The 19,688-nt window shown below is 42.6% G+C and overlaps 1 protein-coding gene across 2 annotated transcripts in view; it reads left to right on the plus strand.

The window, feature by feature from the left end:
- Positions 1-193: 193 nt before the first annotated feature.
- Positions 194-19,688, plus strand: part of SCRN3 (secernin 3) — a 30,451-nt gene continuing 10,956 nt past the window's right edge. Inside the window, exons 1-4 of one of the 2 annotated variants that reach the window (XR_009245464.1) lie at positions 194-477; positions 1,823-2,004; positions 2,556-2,755; positions 8,676-8,888. Coding sequence is in view for 1 of the 2 variants with exons in the window: in XM_036493075.2 (XP_036348968.2) it covers positions 322-477; positions 1,823-2,004; positions 2,556-2,755; positions 8,676-8,888 (751 nt within the window). In the remaining variant the exon portion in view is untranslated. The remainder of the gene's footprint in view (positions 478-1,822; positions 2,005-2,555; positions 2,756-8,675; positions 8,889-19,688) is intronic. The other variant, XM_036493075.2, reaches the window with a different exon arrangement.

A 19,688-nucleotide genomic window follows, 5' to 3' on the forward strand; every position in this document is an offset into this window, starting at 1 on the left:
TTTCCCAGGCCACAAGCAGGGAGCTGGATGAGAAGTGGAGCTGCTGGGATTAGAACCGGTTCCCATATAGGATCCCGGCGCGCTGAAGGCGAGGACTTTAGCCGCTAGGCCACGCCGCCGGGCCCATTCGTGGTAATTCTTATAGAACATGATGAATGTGCAAGCCATACGACAGTATATGTTTTTTAAAATTTTAATGAGCACCCTTTATTAGTTTTTGCAATGATATTTCTTTATCATAAAGTAGAACTCTTTGATTTATATCTACTTAAAATGTTTCTCTTTCTATTTAGAAATTCTACATAATTTTCAGTTTAAAAAATGCAGCCTTGTTCCTGTGACACTTTTGTGGCATTACCTCCAGCAACAGTTGGAAACAGAATTATTTTTGGGAAGAATTCAGATAGACTCTGTGATGAAGTGCAAGAAGTAGTTTATTTTCCTGCTGCAATTCATAGCCTTGGAGAACGTGTAAAGGTAGGTGAAATACACATCTTGTTAGCATAAAGTTGTTTCTATGAATTTGGCAGTTAGGGTTAGATGGACAGAAAGGATTCTGATTGTTGTAAAACAGCAAAAGTAAACTGAAAATAACAGTTAGGGCATGCAGTTAGCCTCGTGGTTTTAATGCCCATGTCTTTGGTAACATTGGCTTGGGTTTGATACCCAGCTCTAGTTCCTGACTCCAGCTTCCTACTAAAGCAATTCCTGAAAGTAGCCATATGGCTCAAGTAACTGGATTCCTGCTGCTCACTTGGAAGACATGGCTTGAGTTTCTAGCTCCCAGCTTTAGTCCAGCCCCCAGCTGTTGCAGGCCTTTGGGGAGTGAACCAGCAGATGTGCGCTGCGGCTCAAATAAAAATAAAAGGATTTATTGGGTCCCATAATAACATATCAACATGCAGTTAAAGAGTTTCCTATTGTATCTTATTTGCTAAGTTACATTTTTTTTGGATTTTGTTTTTCTGCTATTCTAATACTTAGATGTATTAAATGGTAGATGCTATCTGTGTTTGGGACCATATTGTTAAGCATTATGTTTATTTGAAAGGCACAGGTAGAAAAGGAGAGGCAAAGAGAGTGTGAAAGACCTCCCATCTACTGGTTCATTCCCCAAGTGGCTGTAATGGTCAGGGTTGGGCCAGAGTGAAGCCAGGAACCAGAGCTGCTTCTAGGTCTTCCATGTGGGTGCAGGGACTCACTCACTTGAGCCATCCCTCACTGCTTTCCCAGGAGCAAACAGCAGGGAGCTGGATCAGAAGTAGAACAGCTGGGACTCAAACCTGTGCCTATATAGGATGCCAACATTACAAGTGGTGACTTGACTTATATGTCATAGTACTGCTATCCCCTATCTTTTTTTCTTTTGCTCAGAGTATTCACCTGGGTTAGCATTTCTACTTTATTTCTTCGTAAACACAGCCTGTCTTATAATGCAATGGTTCTCATTCCTTTTCCTACTGTCAGCCTACTTGGTGGGTGACTCTCACTTCTTCATGGCCCTTTTACTTTATATTGTGGTTTATCTTAACTAATATAGAAGTCTTAGTTTCTTGAAAGCAAGATTTATGTTGATTTGTCTTTACAACTGATTCTCAATAGAGTGCTTTATAGTGGGAAACATTCAGCAAATATCTGATTTAATTCATAGTATCTTTTAGGGGTAGTGTCTTTATAATTGAAATTTTCAAATTGGTTATCCAAATGTTTCATTTTGCCTCTTTGATAATGGTCATGTCTTCAGGTTAATTTTAAAAGCTTGGACTTTGATAACTTTCTATTGTTGATCCTATGTTTTTTCTGTGACTTTTTTTTAAAACAGTGTACTTACATAGAGATTGATCAAGCCCCTGCAACGTATGCTGTGGTACTTAGTCGCCCAGCTTGGTTGTGGGGGGCGGAAATGGGAGCCAATGAACATGGAGTTTGCATTGGGAATGAAGCTGTGTGGGGAAGAGAACCAGTTTGTGATGAAGAAGCACTCCTGGGCATGGACCTCGTGAGGTTATTTTTCTGTTACATTTTTACACCATAGAATATGTCTCAATTTAAATATTAATGTAACTCTTGCCAGTTTTATTTTTTTAATTTTGGATTTTGATACTTTACAGTGTGTCAGATGTGCTTCAGACTACCAGTATGCAATTTCATGACTCTCAGTTGTCATTATTTGGGAGAAGGGGAGGAGTTGGAAATTAAAATTAATGTGAATTACCTAATCATGCCTTAACTAATTTCCACAATAGCTCATGTGATACATTTGCATCGTTTTACAAATGAGATACCTAAGGGTCAGAGACAAATAACTTTCTTTTTTTTGACAACTTGTGAAGAAGTTAGCAAGTTGGAATTTGAACACATCTGGGTCTAAAAACTTTATTTTCATGATTCTAAGCTAGCTTCAAAAGACCATGTTTTAAGAGGTAGATTTTATTTTATCTGTTAATTTGAAAGAATTTCTACTTTAAATATAAACACAGAATCTCATGATCATGAAATTTATCAAAGAAAAATAAATTTCACTGAATCTATGAACTGTAATACTTTTATTTTAGACTTGGCCTTGAGAGAGCTGATACAGCTGAAAAAGCCCTCAATGTTATTGTTGATTTATTAGAAAAACATGGCCAGGGTGGCAACTGCACAGAGGGTGTGATGGAATTCAGCTATCACAACAGTTTCCTGATAGCTGATAGGACTGAAGCTTGGATTCTAGAGACTGCAGGGAGGCGCTGGGCAGCAGAGAAAGTGCAAGGTATGGAAAGTTTTTCATGATGTGGTTTGTATTGCAGTGAACAAAATATACCCTTAACTGTGATTATTGTATCTAATTATCTTCTAAAATTTATAAACCAGTGTGCCATGAAGGATTGAATCATGGTGAAAGAGCACTACAAAGAGCTTTCAAAGATTAAAAAAAAGAGGTGTTATCTCTGGGGATATCAGGTTCATGTTATTGGTATATACTTTTTGTACAATAATCTTTTGGCTGCTTTATGGTGCACTTTTTTTTTTACTTTTTAATAACTCATTACTATTTCTTCTAACATTGTGCTAAACTCTAGTATAATTATGTGAAACCAAACAGAGCAGTTTGATGGTTTTAGAATATTTTGCTTTTCCTTTCCTGTGGTTTTGATGATGTGAAAATAATTCTAAAAGTTCATGGACATTACACACTATCTTTTTTATTTTTTTAATTTTGAAAGGTGGAGCGGAAAAAAAAAACTGGGACAGACACAGAGAGCTGCTTTATCCAATGGTTCACTCCCCACATGCCCACATCAGCCAGGGCTGGCCAGGCCAAAGCAGGAAGACTGGAACTGAATTCAGGACTCCCACACAGATTGCAGGGTCCCAAATACTGAATCATTAGCTGCTTTTTCCCATGGTACACATTAGCAGAAAGCCAAACTGGAAATGAAGCCAGGACTCTCAAACCCGGTCACTTTAATATGGAGGCCAGCACCCAATACCTAGCCACACATTTTTAAAAATTGTACTTTTGCATGAACTTTTTCAAGTATCTTGTTTTTCAAGTGAGGAAATTCAAGGTGGTGGATTAAAGTCTTGAAATTTTAATCTGTCTCTCCTGGTACTCAGTTTAATGTTCTCTCAGCAGAGCATTGTTCAAAGCACAGTCACGTGCTCCTTGTGTGCCTGACTCCTGAATCTCCCAGGTTTACTAGGGAGATAAGATATATGTGTGAAAATGTTAAATAAGGCATGAATGGTACATAGATGCTGTGAACATTTTGAGAAGGGAAAGGTCACTGTGAGCCAGAGGAGTCCTGAGGGACTTAGTGAAGGTCACCTTGAGCTATGGAGGATTTGGACATGGTTTACCAGAAGCACACATTGCCACTTTTTTTATTAATAAATGGTTTTGTTTGTTTCATTAATTAATTTTTTTAATTGGAAAGTCAGATTTACAAGCAGAAGGAGAAAGAGAGAAAAAGACCTTCCATCCACTGTTTCACTCCCCAAGTGTCCACAATAGCCAGAGTTGAGCTGATCCAAACCCAGAAGCCAGGAGCTTCTTCTGGGTCCCCCACATGAGTTCAGGGTCCCAAGGCTTCCGGCTGTCCTCTACTGCTTTTCCCAGGCCACAGCAGGGAGCTGGATGGGAATTAGAGCAACTGTTACACAAACCAGCACCCATATGGGATCCTGGAGCATGCAAGGCAAGGATTTAACCACTAGGCTACTGCTCTGGGCATGCCACTTATTTTGGAAGACATTTTGTTTGATATTTTGCTTTATATGTTTTGTATTTTGTTTCACATATTTGGTGTTTAATAATAGAGAAGATTGAACTTAGACCACTTTTCTTTTCTTTATTTTTAAGATTTATTTATTTTTATTGCAAAGTCAGATATACAGAGAGGAGGAGAGACAGAGAGGAAGATCTTCCGTCCAATGATTCACTCCCTAAGTGACTGCAATGGCCAGTGCTGTGCTGATCTGAAGCCAGGAACCTGGAACCTCTTCTGGGTCTCCCACTCCGGTGCAGGGTCCCAAGGCATTGGGCCATTCTTGACTGCTTTCCCAGGCCACAAGCAGGGAGCTGGATGGGAAGTGGAGCTGCCGGGATTAGAACCGGTGCCCATATGGGATCCTGGGTCGTTCAAGGCAAGGACTTTAGCCACTAGGCCACCATGCCGGGCCCTAGACCACTTTTCTTAATGTGATAATTGGCTTGCTGGAATCATCAAGAACTTTTTAAAGTATTTATTTTTATTTATTTATTTGAAAGCCAGAGCTATACAGAGAGAGGAAGAAAGAGAAGAGAGAGCAAGCTTCCATCCACTGGTTCGTTCTCCTGATGACTGCAGTGGCCAGGGTTGGGGCTGGGCTGAAGCTAGGAGTCTGGAACACATCTGGGTACAGGAACCCAAGCACTTGGGCTGTGTTCTGCTGCTTTCCCAGGCTCATTAGCAAGGAGCTGGATTGGAAGCAGAGCAGCTTAATCTCTAACCAGCATCACAGGCGGTACCTATACCTGCTACACCCCAGTGCTGGCTCCATTTCTTTTGTTGTTAAATGTGTTAAATCAATGAGAGAAATTAATGAATACATTCTATTGACTGAGCTCGGTGCTGCATGGGATGCCCTTGTCATATATCAGAGTATGGGTCCGCTCAGGTCCCACTTGCCCTGCTTGCTATCCAGCCTCCTGCTAGTGTTCCTGGAAGGCAGCAAGTGGTTACCCAAGTAGTTGGGTTCCCAATGCCCACATGGAGATCTGGTTGGAATTCTTGCTTCTTGGCTTTATCCTGTCTATTATGGACATTTGTGGAGTAAATCAGTGAAAGATATCTATTATTCCCCTTCTCTTACCCTCCTCTGTATTATTCTGTCTTTCCAGATAAATAAATCACCTTGCCATCCAAAATAAATAGCTTCATTGGTCTGATTATCTATTTATAGACTATCTTTGCCAACTAGTTTCTCTTTATGTTACAAAATGAGCCCAATAACAAAATCATTAAACTGTAGGGAGTCATCTATTATATAGACAAGTCCTCTTCTCTGACTTTGATGACATTATTAACTCTAATTTTTTAAAAAAGATTTATTTATTTGTAAGTCAGAGGAACTTTCTGGTTTACTCTTCAAATGAATGGAATGGACAGTCCTATGCCGGCTCAAAGTCAGGATCAGGAGCTTCTTTTTTAAAAAGATTTATTTATTTTTATTGGAAAGGGAGTTATACAGGGAGGAGGAGAGACAGAAAGGAAGATCTTCCTCCGATGATTCACTCCTCAAGCAGCCGCAATAGCTGGAGCTGAGCCAATCTGAAGCCAGGAGCCCAGAATCTGGAGCCTCTTCCAGGTCTCCCATATGGTTGCAGGGTCCCAAAGCACTGGGCTGTCCTATACTGCTTTCCCAGGCCACAAGCAGGGAGCTGGATGGAAAGTGGGGCTGCCAGGATTAGAACTGGTGCCCATATGGGATCCCGGCACTTTCAAGGCGAGGACTTTAGTCATTAAGCTATCACGTCAGGCCCAGCAGTCCAGAGCTTGTTACAGATCTCCCACATGGGCAGCAGGAGCCCAAACACTAGGACCATCTTCTGCTGATTTTCTCAGCCATTAACAGGTAGCCTAATTGGAAGTAAAGCAGTAAGGAAATGAACCAGTACCTGCATGGAAATCTGGCACTGCAGATAGCAGCTTTACGTGCTACACTACAATACTGGCCCCTCAAATGTGGGTTTTATAATGAGAACATCCCAAGAACAACTTTGTTAGAATAATTGATTTTCACTAGGCAGACTGTCATTCTAAACCAGTTATAATTTTTTATTATTTATGCCATGTGCTATTATCTCTTTAAAATGATTTTTTCTATCTAGTATTTTGCACAACAATATTCTTGGAGTTTATATTTCTGTTCTAAAGTTACTTATTTTGATTTTAGGAAACCAACTCCTAGGAAAGGGTGATATCTAGAATATGCAAGGAACAAAACTCAACAGTAAGCAATCTAGTTGGAAAATCAGTGAAAGATATGAAGAGAAATATCACCTAAGGAGAGGTGCAAATGTGAAATAAGCACATGAAATGATGTTCAGCATCATTTACTGAAAGAGAAATGAAAACAAAACCCACAGTGAAATGATTCCTATATTTCAATTGGAATGGCTCAAATGAAAAATAATGATAGCACTACGGAGACGGAGGGCAGGTGTTTAGCACAGTGCTTCTTGGAATGCCTGCATCCTATATGAGTGCCTGGGTTCAAATCCCAGCACCAATTCTAGTTTCTTACTATTGCAAACCTTTGGAGGTATCAAGTGGTAGCTCAAATAGTTAAATTCCTGCCACTCATATGGAGACTCAAATTGAGTTCACACATCCTGGCTTTCTGTGACCCAGACCCAATTGGTTACCAGGATTTGGGGAGTTACTGTGTATGGATCTTTTTCTTTCTCTGTATCTCTGCTCTTCAAATAAAATAAGGTTTTAAAAAGATTTTTTAAAGATTTATTTATTTTTATTGCAAAGTCAGATATACAGAGAGGAGAAGAAACAGAGAGGAAGATCTTCCATCTGTTGATTCACTCCCCAAGTGACTACAACGGCCGGTGCTGAGCCGATCCAAAACCAGGAGCCAGAATCTAGGAATTCCTAGCTTTGGGCCATCCGCTACTGCTTTCCCAGGCCACAAGCAGGGACCTGGATGGGAAGTGATGCTGCCGGGATTGAAACCGGCGCCCATATGGGATCCCGGCACGTTCAAGGTGAGGACTTTTAGTTACGAGGCCACCGCATCAGGCCCTTGAAAAGATTTTTTTTTAAAGATTTATTCAGTTTATTACAAAGTCAGATATACAGAGAGGAGGAGAGACAGAGAGGAAGATCTTCCTTCCGATGATTCACTCCCCAAGTGAGCCGCAACGGGCCGGTGCGCACCGATCCCGATGCCGGGAACCAGGAGCCTCCTCCAGGTCTCCCACGTGGGTGCAGGGTCCCAAAGCATTGGGCCGTCCTCGACTGCTTTCCCAGGCCACAAGCAGGGAGCTGGATGGGAAGTGGAGCTGCCGGGATTAGAACCGGTACCCACATGGGATCCCAGGGCGTTCAGGGCGAGGACTTTAGCCACTAGGCCACGCCGCCGGGCCCCCTTAAAAAGATTTTTTAAAATTTTATTAGAAAGTCAGAATTACAGAGATGAGAGATAAATATCTTCTTTTTGCTGTTTCACTCCCCAAGTGACCACAGTGGCTGGAGATGAGCTAATCAGAAGTCAGGAGGCAGGGGTTTCTTCCGGGTCTCTCACATAGGTGCAGGATCCCAAGGCTTTAGCCTGTCCTCCACAGCTTTTCCAGGCCACAAACAGGGATTTGGAAGGAAATTGGAGCAGCCAGGACAGAAACCTTGTGTCTACATGGAATCCTGATGCTTGGAGGTGAAGGATTAGTCATTGAGCCATCGTTGTGGCCCCAACAGTTACTTAAGAAACTAAATGGTCAGTTACCCTATGATACTTCAATTGCAGTGTGCACATTTATTCCAGAGAAATAAAGCTTACATTCATTTATAGAACCTATCCACAAATATTTATAGCAGTTTTTCCATTGATGGCCCAAACTGGAAACAATTAGAAGTTTCACTTCTGAGTGATTAAGCAAACTGCAGTCCATTCATGCCATGGCATCCTGCTTGTCAATAAGAAGGAATAAAGTGTTGATACTTGTGTAACCTGCATGAATATTAAGAGAATCATGCTGAGTAAAAAAGTCAAAAGTTTATACTGTATGACCCCATTTACTTAACATTCTTGAAATAGCAGAGACAAGAGAATAGACTAATGGCTGCCTGGGTTAGTGAATGATTGCGGGTGTGTTTGTCATAAATGGACAACACAAAGGCTCTTTATGATTTTGAAGTATTATTTTTCTTGGTTGTATCAATGCCAGTATTCTGATTCAGATGTTGCAGTTTGCAAATGTTACTATTGGAGAAAACTGGGCAGAGGTACATCCACAATTATCTAAAAAATTTTAGTTTAAAAAAGTAATTCAGGTATCATTTCGCATAGATGCAGATGCACACTGCACAAATTTTTAAGTATATTTACATTAAATAATAATTAAGAATGGTTATGTATAGATACTTTCTGTTCAATCTAACTTTTTTTCTCTTTTCCCTCCTTTTCTTTGAAAATAGAGGGAGTTCGTAATATTTCTAATCAGCTCTCTATAACAACCAAGATTGATCAGGAACACCCGGACATGAAAAACTATGCTAAGCAGCAAGGCTGGTGGGATGGCAAGAAAGAGTTTGATTTTGCTGCCACATACTCTTATCTCGATACAGCCAAGATGAATGCTTCGTCAGGCAGATACTGTGAAGGCTACAAGCTGCTGAATAAACACAAAGGTAACTTTAGCATTCAAATACTATAGGAATGATAATTCATATTTTGTGTAGAGACACTGTAGGAGTGATAAAATCCACTTTGAGAAAATATATTTAATAAAATATGGTTTTTATTCAAACTGAAAACATGATGATATTGTAAGTTATTTTTGAGGTGAGTGAACTATTACACAATTGTGAGAGGGTAATGATTCTTTTTGACAGTAAAGTTTAAATTCTCAGATTATTTTTTAAAGGTTGATTTATTTGAAAGTCAGCATCAGAGGAGGAGAAAGAGCTCTTCCATCTGCTGGTTCCCTCCTCAAATGACTGCAACAGGTGAGATTGAGCAAGGCCAAAAGCGGGAGCCAGGAGCTTCTTCCAGATCTTCCACTTGGCTACAGGGGCCCAAGCATGTGGGCGATCTTTTGCTGCCTTTCCCAGGCCCTTAGCAGGGAGCTGGACAGGAAATGGAACAGCCAGGACATCAAACAGTCCGCAAATGGGATGCCTGAACTGCTTTCAGCAGCTTAACTCCCTGAGTCATAACACATTAGTGGATCCCAAATTAATTTTTTAAGTTCCTGTAAATATATCTAAAACATAATTCAATTACTTTTCTTCTCAGAATTCATTGAAACCTCGAAAAAGACTTCTTTAATTGCTGTGTTGCTTTTATCCTTTTACTTTCAGATAGTACTCTTATTGGTTAAATTCTTCTGACAAAAGTCATTATCTAGAACTTCTGGTTAAGAAGACAAATGGATAAGATACAATAATTTCTTCTTTCTGCTTCAAAATCCATCTTGTACTACTCTTAAGAGTATTGGCAGGGAACTGGATGGGAAGTGGAGCAGCCAGGACTTGAACTGGTCCCCATTTGCAATGCAGGCATGACAGGAGGTAGCTTAATGTGCTATACTACAACCATAGTCTACAATAAATTTTTAAATCTGTGCAGTTTTTTTCATAAGGTTAATTAATATGGCCAAGTTCAAATACAATAAGAGGAAATCACGATACCAAAAATGAAGAGAAGACCATAGTGTGAGCAAGACTTGAGGTGTCTTCATCCTACAGAATCTTCCTCAACTCCTTGTTGGACAGTTAAAAGGGGGGAGGATTCGGGACCAGATATAAGGTCCAGGTGCTAGAGTTTCAGTATCTTTGAGATACCTAGGTGAAAGACTCATTTGGCAAGCATGAGCTGGACTCCTCCCCAAGACTACAGATCTGAAAATGTGATTCTGTTCCATGCCTAAAGTCCAAACCTGCAGTGTGCTTCCTGTTGCCCTTGGCTACAGGTAATAGTCTCTTGGAAACCACAGAAGATCCCAGCATCCTTGTGTTTCTACACCTACCACATGATTATTTGATCTGAAAAAAAAAATGAATTAGAGGACCCATCATATGAGCAAAATTTTAGTTGTTTCCACCCTACACAGTTTTCCTTAGCTGTGCATGAGGCCTCAATACTCCAACTGTTGGACACTTGAAAGATTCCTAGCTGTATGTTAGTTTTATGAACTTTTTTAAACCTACAGTTCCAACTAGTTGCTATTTTTTTAAGACTTATTTATTTTTATTGCAAAGTCATATATACAGAGAGGAGGAGAGACAGAGAGGAAGATCTTCCATCTGATGATTCACTCCCCAAATGGCTGCAGTAGCCGGAGCTGAGCCAGTCCAAAGCCAGGAGCCCAGACCTCTTTCAGGTCTCCCATGTGGGTGCAGGGTCCCAAGGCTTTGGGCCATCCTCAATTGCTTTCCCAGGCCGCAAGCAGGGAGCTGGATGGGAAACAAGGCAAGGATTTTAGTCACTAAGGCATTGTGCCAGACCCAGAGATGTATATTTTAAAATCCACCCAAATGGGGACTGCCATTGTATCATAGCAGATAACACTGCTTGCTTGGGAACACCAGTATTCCAAATAGATGTTGGTTCATGTCCTGACTGTTGCACTTCCTGCACATGGGCTGGGAAAGCAACAGAAGCTGGTCCAAGTGCTTGGGCCCCTATATCTCTGTGGGATACCCGAGGGAGTATGGTTTTGTTGTTGGATCCTGTGGTTTTGTTGGTGTTTTAAGATTTATTTTTATTGGGAAGAGAGAAGAAGATAGATAGAGAAAGATCTTCCATCCACTGGTTCACTCTCCAAGTGGCCCCAAAAGGCTCAGAGCTGGGTTGATCCAAAGCTAGGAACTGGGAGCTTTTTTCTGGGTCTCCCACACGGGTGCTGGATCCCAAGGCATTGGGCCATCCTGCACTGCTTTTCCAAGCCACAGGCAGGAAGCTGGATGGGAAGCAGCACAGCCAGGACATGAACCAGCGCCCATATGGGATCCTGGAGCATGCAAGGCGAGGATTTAGCCACTAGGCTACTGCACCAGGCCCATGGCTCCTGGTTTTCACCTAACCCAGCTTTGGCTGTTGTTGCCATCTGGGGAGTGAGCTAGCTGATAGAAGAGTTTTCTCTCATTCTCTCTCTCTCTCTCTCTCTCTCTCTCTCTCTCTGTCTCTCTCTCTCTCTCTATATATATATATATATATATATATACACACACATACATATATATAAATCTCTGTAACCTTTACAATAAATACATTTTTAAAGTAAAATATAAATGTTTAAATGGAATGAGAGTCAAAACCAACATATTAAAATTTGTGGAATGTTGTGAAATTAGTGCTTATACTTTTTTGTAGTATTAGATGCTTATGTTAGACAGCAAAAAGATGCAAATCAGAGATGTGAATTTTGAGAGTGGACATTGTAGTACTGTGGTGCAATGGGTTATCAGCCACCTGTGAATGCTAGCTTTCCTCCTTCCTGTTAGTGCATCTAGGAGGCAGCAGATGGTGGCTCCCCAACATGGGAGATCTGGATGGAATTCCAGGTTCCTGGCTGCAGCCTGGCCTAGCCCTGACTGTTGTGTGTATTTGGGGAATGAATCAGTGGGTAGAAAATTTTTCTCTATATATGTCTGTCTGCCTTTAAGTTAGATGAAAATAAATAAACATTTTAGTGATAAACACATTTTAATGTTAAGAAACTAAAAAAGTACAAAATAAATCCTAATAAAGGATATTAATAAAGGAAAGAAAACGATAAAATGAAAAACAAGGAGAATCCATTGAGCCTAAAGCTGATTCTTTGGAAGAGAGCATTATTATAAAAAACTCTCGGGCCCAGCGGCGTGGCCTGGCGGCTGAGGTCCTCGCCTTGAACGCCCTGGGATCCCATGTGGGCGCCGGTTCTAATCCCGGCAGCTCCACTTCCCGTCTAGCTCCCTGCTTGTGGCCTGGGAAGGCAGTCGAGGACGGCCCAAAACTTTGGGACCCTGCGACCGTGTGGGAGACCCGGAGGAGGTTCCTGGTTCCCGGCATCGGATTGGCGCGCACCGGCTGTTGCGGCTCACTTGGGGAGTGAAACATCGGATGGAAGATCTTCCTCTCTGTCTCTCCTCCTCTCTGTATGTCCGGCTTTCCAATAATAATAAAATCTTTAAAAAAAAAAAAAAAAAAAACCTCTCGACAGACTGACCAAAAAAGGAAGAAGACACAATAGTTAGTATCAGGAATAAAAGAGATACTGTACACCCTGCAGGTATTAAGAAGACAGTAAAAGAATATTTCATACAGCTTTATGCTCATAATTTAATAACTAAAGGAAATGAACCGATTCCTTAAAAGCTATAAACTTCCAAAACTAACAAGAAATTGATGAATTCTGGAAGACACTTTCATTGATTGTATTCAACCTGCAGATTCTCAGCTCAGCAGCTCAAATTTCAGTTGCCTTCTTTTATCCTTAGCTAAGCTGCTTGCAGTCAGCCCCACACACAATTATTCAGGAATCAAGTGCAGATTTGAGCTTTTTTGTTTGTTTCTTTCTCTCTCAGTGTGGTGGTTGTGGTAGTGTATATTATTTAGAAGGCACAGAGGAAGACAGACAAAAACACATAGACATCTCCAAGATATCTGCTGGTTTACTCCTCAAATGCCCCTAACAGCCACGTCTGGGCCAGGCCTCAGCTGAGGAGCCAAGAACTCAATCTGTGTCTCTTCCTGTGGGTGGTAGGGGTCCATCTTTTTGTTTTTGCATGTGGATTGGTATCTGTAAAAGGCTATACTCAGGCCATGCCAAGGATTTCAAAGTTAAGATTGTTGAAGTAGATCAGGTGCAGTGGTTCCAGCAACCTGCTTGTTACATGTTTATGCAGGGTCCCCTGCTTATGTTGTCATGTTACATCACCATTTTATGGTTGACATAAGTCATGTTTGTGCTCTTCATTTATCTCCTGTGAAACTTAAAGAAAAAAAAATATACATATACTTCTTGGCACCCACTATAGGGTCTTGTACTAGTTGTTGTATGTACTTGATAAGTGCTGAATAAATCAACAAAGGTTATTAGGTGCATTGAATTAAATTATAATTTATTGGCAGTTTAACAAAGTTCACTATTGTTTAGTTTTTTCCCCCCTGGCAATAAGATAAGAGGCTCAGGGTGTAAAAATAACAGATATTCTTAGAAAATAAAGACCCAAGGTAAGAATTTGGCACAGAGGTGGGATTGGGCATGGCACACCCTTGTCACATATCAGAGGGCCTGGGTGCAAGTCCCTGCTTCACTTCCAGCTCCACCTTCCTTTCAGGGTCCACCCTGGGAGGCAGCAGGTGATGGATCAAGTAGTTGGGTCCCTGCTACCTGTGTGGAAGAGCCAGACTGAACTGTGGGCTCCTGGTTTCAGCCTGCCTTAGCCCTGGCTGTTGCAGGCATTTGACAGAGTAGTCCAGAGATTGAAAGCTCTGTGTCTATCTCTCTGCCTTTCAAATAAACAGAAATAATCATCTTTTTATGATGACAAGAAACAGTGGATGCGTAAATAGAAATAAAGTGTTAAGAATTTAAAGGTTTAGAATAATTGGACTAAAGGAAGTAAAACAGGAACAATTATACATTAATTAGCCTCTACCTCTTACTCATTAATTCTGTCATTTTGACCACGGAACCATAGATCTGACATGCATATGTGACTGTAGTAATGAATGCATCTGACATGAAACTTATTTTTTTCCCAAAGTGTGAATTACAGTTCATACAGCTTTTTCTGCTTTGTCAAAAGAATAAATGTCTTTCCAGTGCTTTATAGAAAATTGCCAACCAGTACATTATGGTTAATTTTTTCCATGATTTTGTTAGATAGAAGAGACTACCTCTCTTCTTTCCAACTATTCCTACCTGAGAGCTATTAACTGTGCTGCATGTATATCCACATTGTATCTGTATTCACTCATGTATTTTAAATAACTAGTTTAAATTGCAATGAAATTGCACCCTGTGTTTTGCATTTATTTGACTGAACCCTGCCACTGCAGTCTCCATACTTATTCAATGCTTGCTAGTAGATTACTTATAGCTATCCTCCTCAAGAGATCATGTAAATCCTCCTTTCATTTCGAGAATTGTAGGTTTGGAATACAGAAAACATTTTTATAATACCTGCATTATCACAGTGTTACGATTCTGACACTGTTTTTTATATTAAAACTTGCCATTTATAAGAATTCAGATTTGAATCATTTTTAAATCTCACTGGGTACTGAAGCTATGTGCCTGATAGAGAGATGTAATGGTAAGCTTTTCCTTTATTGTTGAGTTTTAGTATTAGGGCCTCTTTTTAGCTGCACCATTTGTTTTTCTTCCTGTCGTTTTCAAAAGTAATAAAGATATTGTGCTTACAGGAAGTTGTGTTTAAAGTCAACAAATTGTTTTAAAAATATTGTGGAGAAACTTTATAAGGGACTGTAGACTTAATATAAATCTATTGTTAACATAAAATAGCTGGTAGTTTTCATGAGTATATGAGGGTAGAATATTATTTTATATGGAAGTCAATTTTCTTTTACTTTAAAATATCACAAATCACTATTTGGATGTAGACTTGCTGGGAGCTTTGTATTTTATTTTATTTTATTGTATGAACTTTTAAAAATAAATTTTTTAAATTTTTTTTTAAGATTTTATTTATTTTATTACAAAGTCAGATACACATAGAGGAGGAGAGACAGAGAGGAAGATCTTCCGTCCAATGATTCACTCCCCAAGTGACCACAATGGCCGGTGCTGCACCGATCCGAAGCTGGGAACCAGGAACCTCCTCCAGGTCTCCCACATGAGTGCAGGGTTGCAAAGCATTGGGCCGTCCTCGACTGCCTTCCCAGGCCACAGGCAGGGAGCCGGATGGGAAGTGGAGCTGCCGGGATTAGAACCGGCACCCATATGGGATCCTGGGGCGCTCAAGGTCAGGACTTTAGCCGCTAGGCCACGCTGCCGGGCCCAATAAATTTAATTTTTAAAGAATGATTACATTGTTGATCAGGGTGGGAAGGATGAGGTTTAGGGAAAATTGGGTGTACTCATTGCTTCCAAATTTGCTATTTCTTCTTGTTGTTCTTGGGGGAAGGGGAGAGACAAAAGGCGAAACCACTCATGACTTTCCACATGTCCCAGTACCCAGGGATGAGGAAGCACTATCTCATCAACCCAGAGTATCCATGTGTATGTAATCCAAGGGTTCTGTCCAAGTGGCTTGAATAGTTCTGAAATGCTGCCAGTTTCACTGATCTGAGGATGATGTCACCCTCCCAATGTCGATTGGCTCTGTTCACTGAAAGTTTTTTCTGTCATCATATATTTGGGGTAGTTGTCCAGTTAGTTCTGTTTTTCTGCTATAGCACCAAATGAGGTGCCATATTCTCCTTATACAACAGGGCCTGCGTCCACTGCTCCACTTTTTGCGTTAAGTAGGACATGTTCTTTCAGGTGAGTCCAAGGACCCAGGCCAGGTGTCCAAGCATTGCTGGATTCCTTACCCCTGGGGTTCACAAACCCAGTACCCACCTAGTAAGTGGACCCCACGATCCGGGCCAGGCAACAGGATCACTTGCCCCTGGAGTTCACAAACTGGACACCCACTTCACAGGCAGGACCCAGGACCCGGGCTAGGCGACTCGAGCCCTGCTAGATCCCCTGCCTCTGGGGTTCATGAACCTAGCACCCATTTAAAAGGCAGGCCGCAGGATATGGGCCAGCCGACCCAAGCCCCACCAGTATGAACTTTAAATTTTGTTCTTAATATTGTTTACATAGTTGAGAAGGATGCATGCCTACATGGGCCTCTGATTAGGGTGGGGAGTCAAGTACGGAGGAAGGTGGGTGGGACAAAGTTTCAGCTTTGTTTTTCTACTGTTTGCATGGGAGGAGGAGAGGATTGCTTCTTGCTGTCAAACTACACCAGCACCTGGGAATTGGGAATGGTCATTTGATGATGCCTTAGAGACCCCGATGTCAGGAAAAGTGTTCCAAGGGTGTTACTTGAATGGTTTTGATAGTTTTGAGAATTTATTGATTTCATTGCTCCAGGGTTGAGAAAACCTTTCAAAGGTCTATTTGTTGATAAAGTCCACCTTAGTGCATTCACAGACCCAGAAACATGCTGTAAAGCTTGGCCAGGAGAACTGTCCAACCTGTTCTGCCTTCCATCCTCTGATGAAGCATTTGACATCCCCTACTAGCCTAGATGAGCTGACCGTCATGTCCCCCATGTGCCTCTGGGCATGCTGTCCACTGCACAGGTATCAGCAAGTGGGGAGAACCAGCCCTGATATATGCACTCTAATGTCAGATTACACAGCCTGTGACTTTTCCCTGTGGCCAGGGTCTGAGTCCAGTGGTCTAGTTGTGGAATCTCCAAGAAACCTCACCTGGGGTGACCTCAGACCTGACTCTTGTGTGCAGCAGTCAGTGCAGAATCATATTCATTCTGTCATTGGTATCAGCCAATGAACATATGAGTGGGTGCAGCTGCTTGGTCTGTTCCACCCCAGCCCCATATCTCACATGACGCCCAGCCAGCCTGCCATTCCTCAGGCATACCAACCTAGCTGGGGTGATCCCTGCTAACTCCCACCAGGCCCAACCCCAGCCTTGGTCTTTGCATGCGCCAGTCTCTGCTATTTCCTTGCCTGGCCCAGTCTGTCACCCATCCAGCTCCCATGCACACCCATGGATGCTGTGACTTAGCTCAGCCTGGTCCGCTTCCAGCCCTGGTTCTGTGCTCACCAGTGATAGGTACAACCTAGCAGGGGAATGCCCACAGTTCCCTTGCTAGGCATGTTCCCAGCCCCAGATCTTGCACCTGCCAGGGGGACTGTGGTCTAGCCTTATATGCACACAGTCTGGCACTTGCCAGCTGGTTGTACCTAATCTGGCTCTCTTGCGTGCCAGCAGGCATGGCAGCCCAGCCCACTTTAGCCCAGCTGATCTCCAGCCTGGCTCACCCCCAGTCCCATCTCTCAGGCTCACTAGTGGAAGCAGCAGCTCAACAAGGGAGTTCCTAAAGTTCCTCTGCAAGGCCTACTTCCAGCCCCAGGCGTTGCATGTGCCAGCAGGTGCTAACAGCCAAATCTGAGATGGCCTGCCCTCACTCCCAGCATATGCTAACAGGTGCTACAGCCTGTTTCAGCCTGACCGGCTCCCAGTCCCAGCTCATGTCAGGGAGTGCAGCAACATAGCCCACCCTGACCCACTCCTAGCCCTCATGTGAACTGGCAGGTGTTGTGGTCCAAGCCAGCCTCGCCTGCACCCTGTCCTGGCTCTCACTCATGCCAAAGTGTACTGTGGATTGACCCTGCCCAACTCACCCCCAAACCTGGTTCACACATATACCAACAGGTGTTGCAGCCCAGCCTGGTCTAGGTCGCTGTCAGCTCCAGCTCTTGAACTCACCAATGGGAGTTGCAACCTAGCAGAGGAGTTCTTCAGGTCCCCTATCAGGCCCACTTTCAGCAGTAGATCTTGTGTGTGGCCGCAGGTGCTACAAGACAGACTGACATGGCCAGCCCCTAGTCCTAGCACTCACCATCAGGTACTGTGGCCTATCCCAACTGGTCTGCACCCATTCCAGCTCTCACCAATAGGTGCTGCATCCTAGCCCAGCCTGGCTCTCATGTGAACCAGTGGGTACCACAGCCTAACCTGGTCTGTTCCAATGTATCCTGGCTGTTGCACATTGTAACAGTCTGGCCCACCCCAGACCCAGCCCACATACATGCCAGTGGGTGCTGCAGTCTTGCCCAGTCCAGCCCAGTCCAGTCTTCCCACATTCCTATCTCTCACATTCGCCAGTGGAAACTGCAGCACAGCTGGGGAGTCCCCAGAGTTCTACCAGGCCTGTTCCCAGCCATCCCTGGGTCTTGTTCATGTTGGTGGGTACTTCGACCTGGCCTGGTCTGGTCCATACACAGTCTCATCTCTAACTGACAGGTGGGGCAGCAGGTGCTGAGGCCTGGCCCAGCCTGTTCTAAGACCTAACACAAATACTGAGGAGTGCTGCAGATTGGCCTGGCCTGACCTACCCCAGCCCTGGTCCTTGTGCTCCCCAGCAGGAACTGTCACCTAGCAGGGGAGATCCCCTAACTCCCCTACTAAGCTTTCTCCCAGCCCCAAATCTCATGTGTGCCAAATGGGGGAGTGGCCCTGCTTGGATTGTCTGCCCTCAGTCCTGGCCCTTGCATGTGCAGGAGGTCCCACCCGGCCTCCTCCCAGCCCCAACTCCTGGGAATGTCAGGTAGGTTCCTATCAGGTGAGTTCTGTGGTCCACCCTGGCTCAGCCTGTCACCAGCCCCAGCTGTCTACCTAAACTAGTGGGTTTCACTCCTATTTGGGATGTGAACCAGTGGATGGAGGATGTTTCTTTCTGTCTCTCCTTGTTTCTGTAAATCTGCCTTCAAATAAAAGAATAAACTTCAAAAAAGGACAAAGATTGTTAAACTAGATTAAAAAGCAATAATAATATAAGAACATAAAAGGACACATTGATCAATATGCTTCCTTATTGACTTTGTTTTTGTTAAAGAAATTTTTAGTGACCATTTACTTTATGGGAAGTATAGGACCACACAGCAGCTGACATTATTGATTCAGTCTGTGACTTTCTGTCGTAGTGGCTAGTAGAAGGGAAATACAGACAAGAAACAAATGGTATTGTTCACCAGTTGGTAATTTCAGGATTTTTTGTTTGTTTTTGTTACTGTAAATCATGTTGCAATCAACATCTCTGTTCATTACATTTTGTCTGCCTGTTAAAGTTATTTCTTTAGAATAGATTCCAGAAGAGAAAATTAAATCCCCGTAGTACTTACATTGTCTACCTAAATAAAACAGTGACATTAGTTTTCTTTCAACAGAGCCTTAAACAAAACAACAACAACAAAAAACCAGAGCCATGATCAATTGTTCTTTAAAGGAGAACTGTAACGTTTCAAATTTGTTTTGATTTGTAAATATGTGTTGATATTTTATCCTGTGATCTTGCTAAACTCACTTCTAGGAACCTGTTGCTGATCGATTCTTTTTCCTTTCTTATCTTGTTGCACTGGCTAAAACTACTAATTTTTAAAAAAGGTTTATTTTGTTTTTATTGCAAAGTCAGATAAACAGAGAGGAGGAGAGACAGAGAGGAAGATCCTCCGTCCAATGATTTACTCCCCAAGTGACCACAACAGTCAGTGCTGCACTGGCCAGAAGCTGGGAGCCTCTTCTGGGTCTCCCACATGGGTGCAGGGTCCCAAGGCTTTGGACCGTCTGCTACTGCTTTCCCAGGCCACAAACAGGGAGCTGAATGGGAAGTGGGGCCACTGGGATTAGAACCAGCACCCATATGGGATCCTGGCTTGTGTAAGTCGAGGACTTTAGTCACTAGGCTACTATGCTAAGCCCCCCCCAATTTTGTTTTGTTTTTTTTTTAAAGATA

Source organism: Ochotona princeps, chromosome 5 (assembly GCF_030435755.1).
Source record: "Ochotona princeps isolate mOchPri1 chromosome 5, mOchPri1.hap1, whole genome shotgun sequence".
Lineage (NCBI taxonomy): Eukaryota > Metazoa > Chordata > Mammalia > Lagomorpha > Ochotonidae > Ochotona > Ochotona princeps.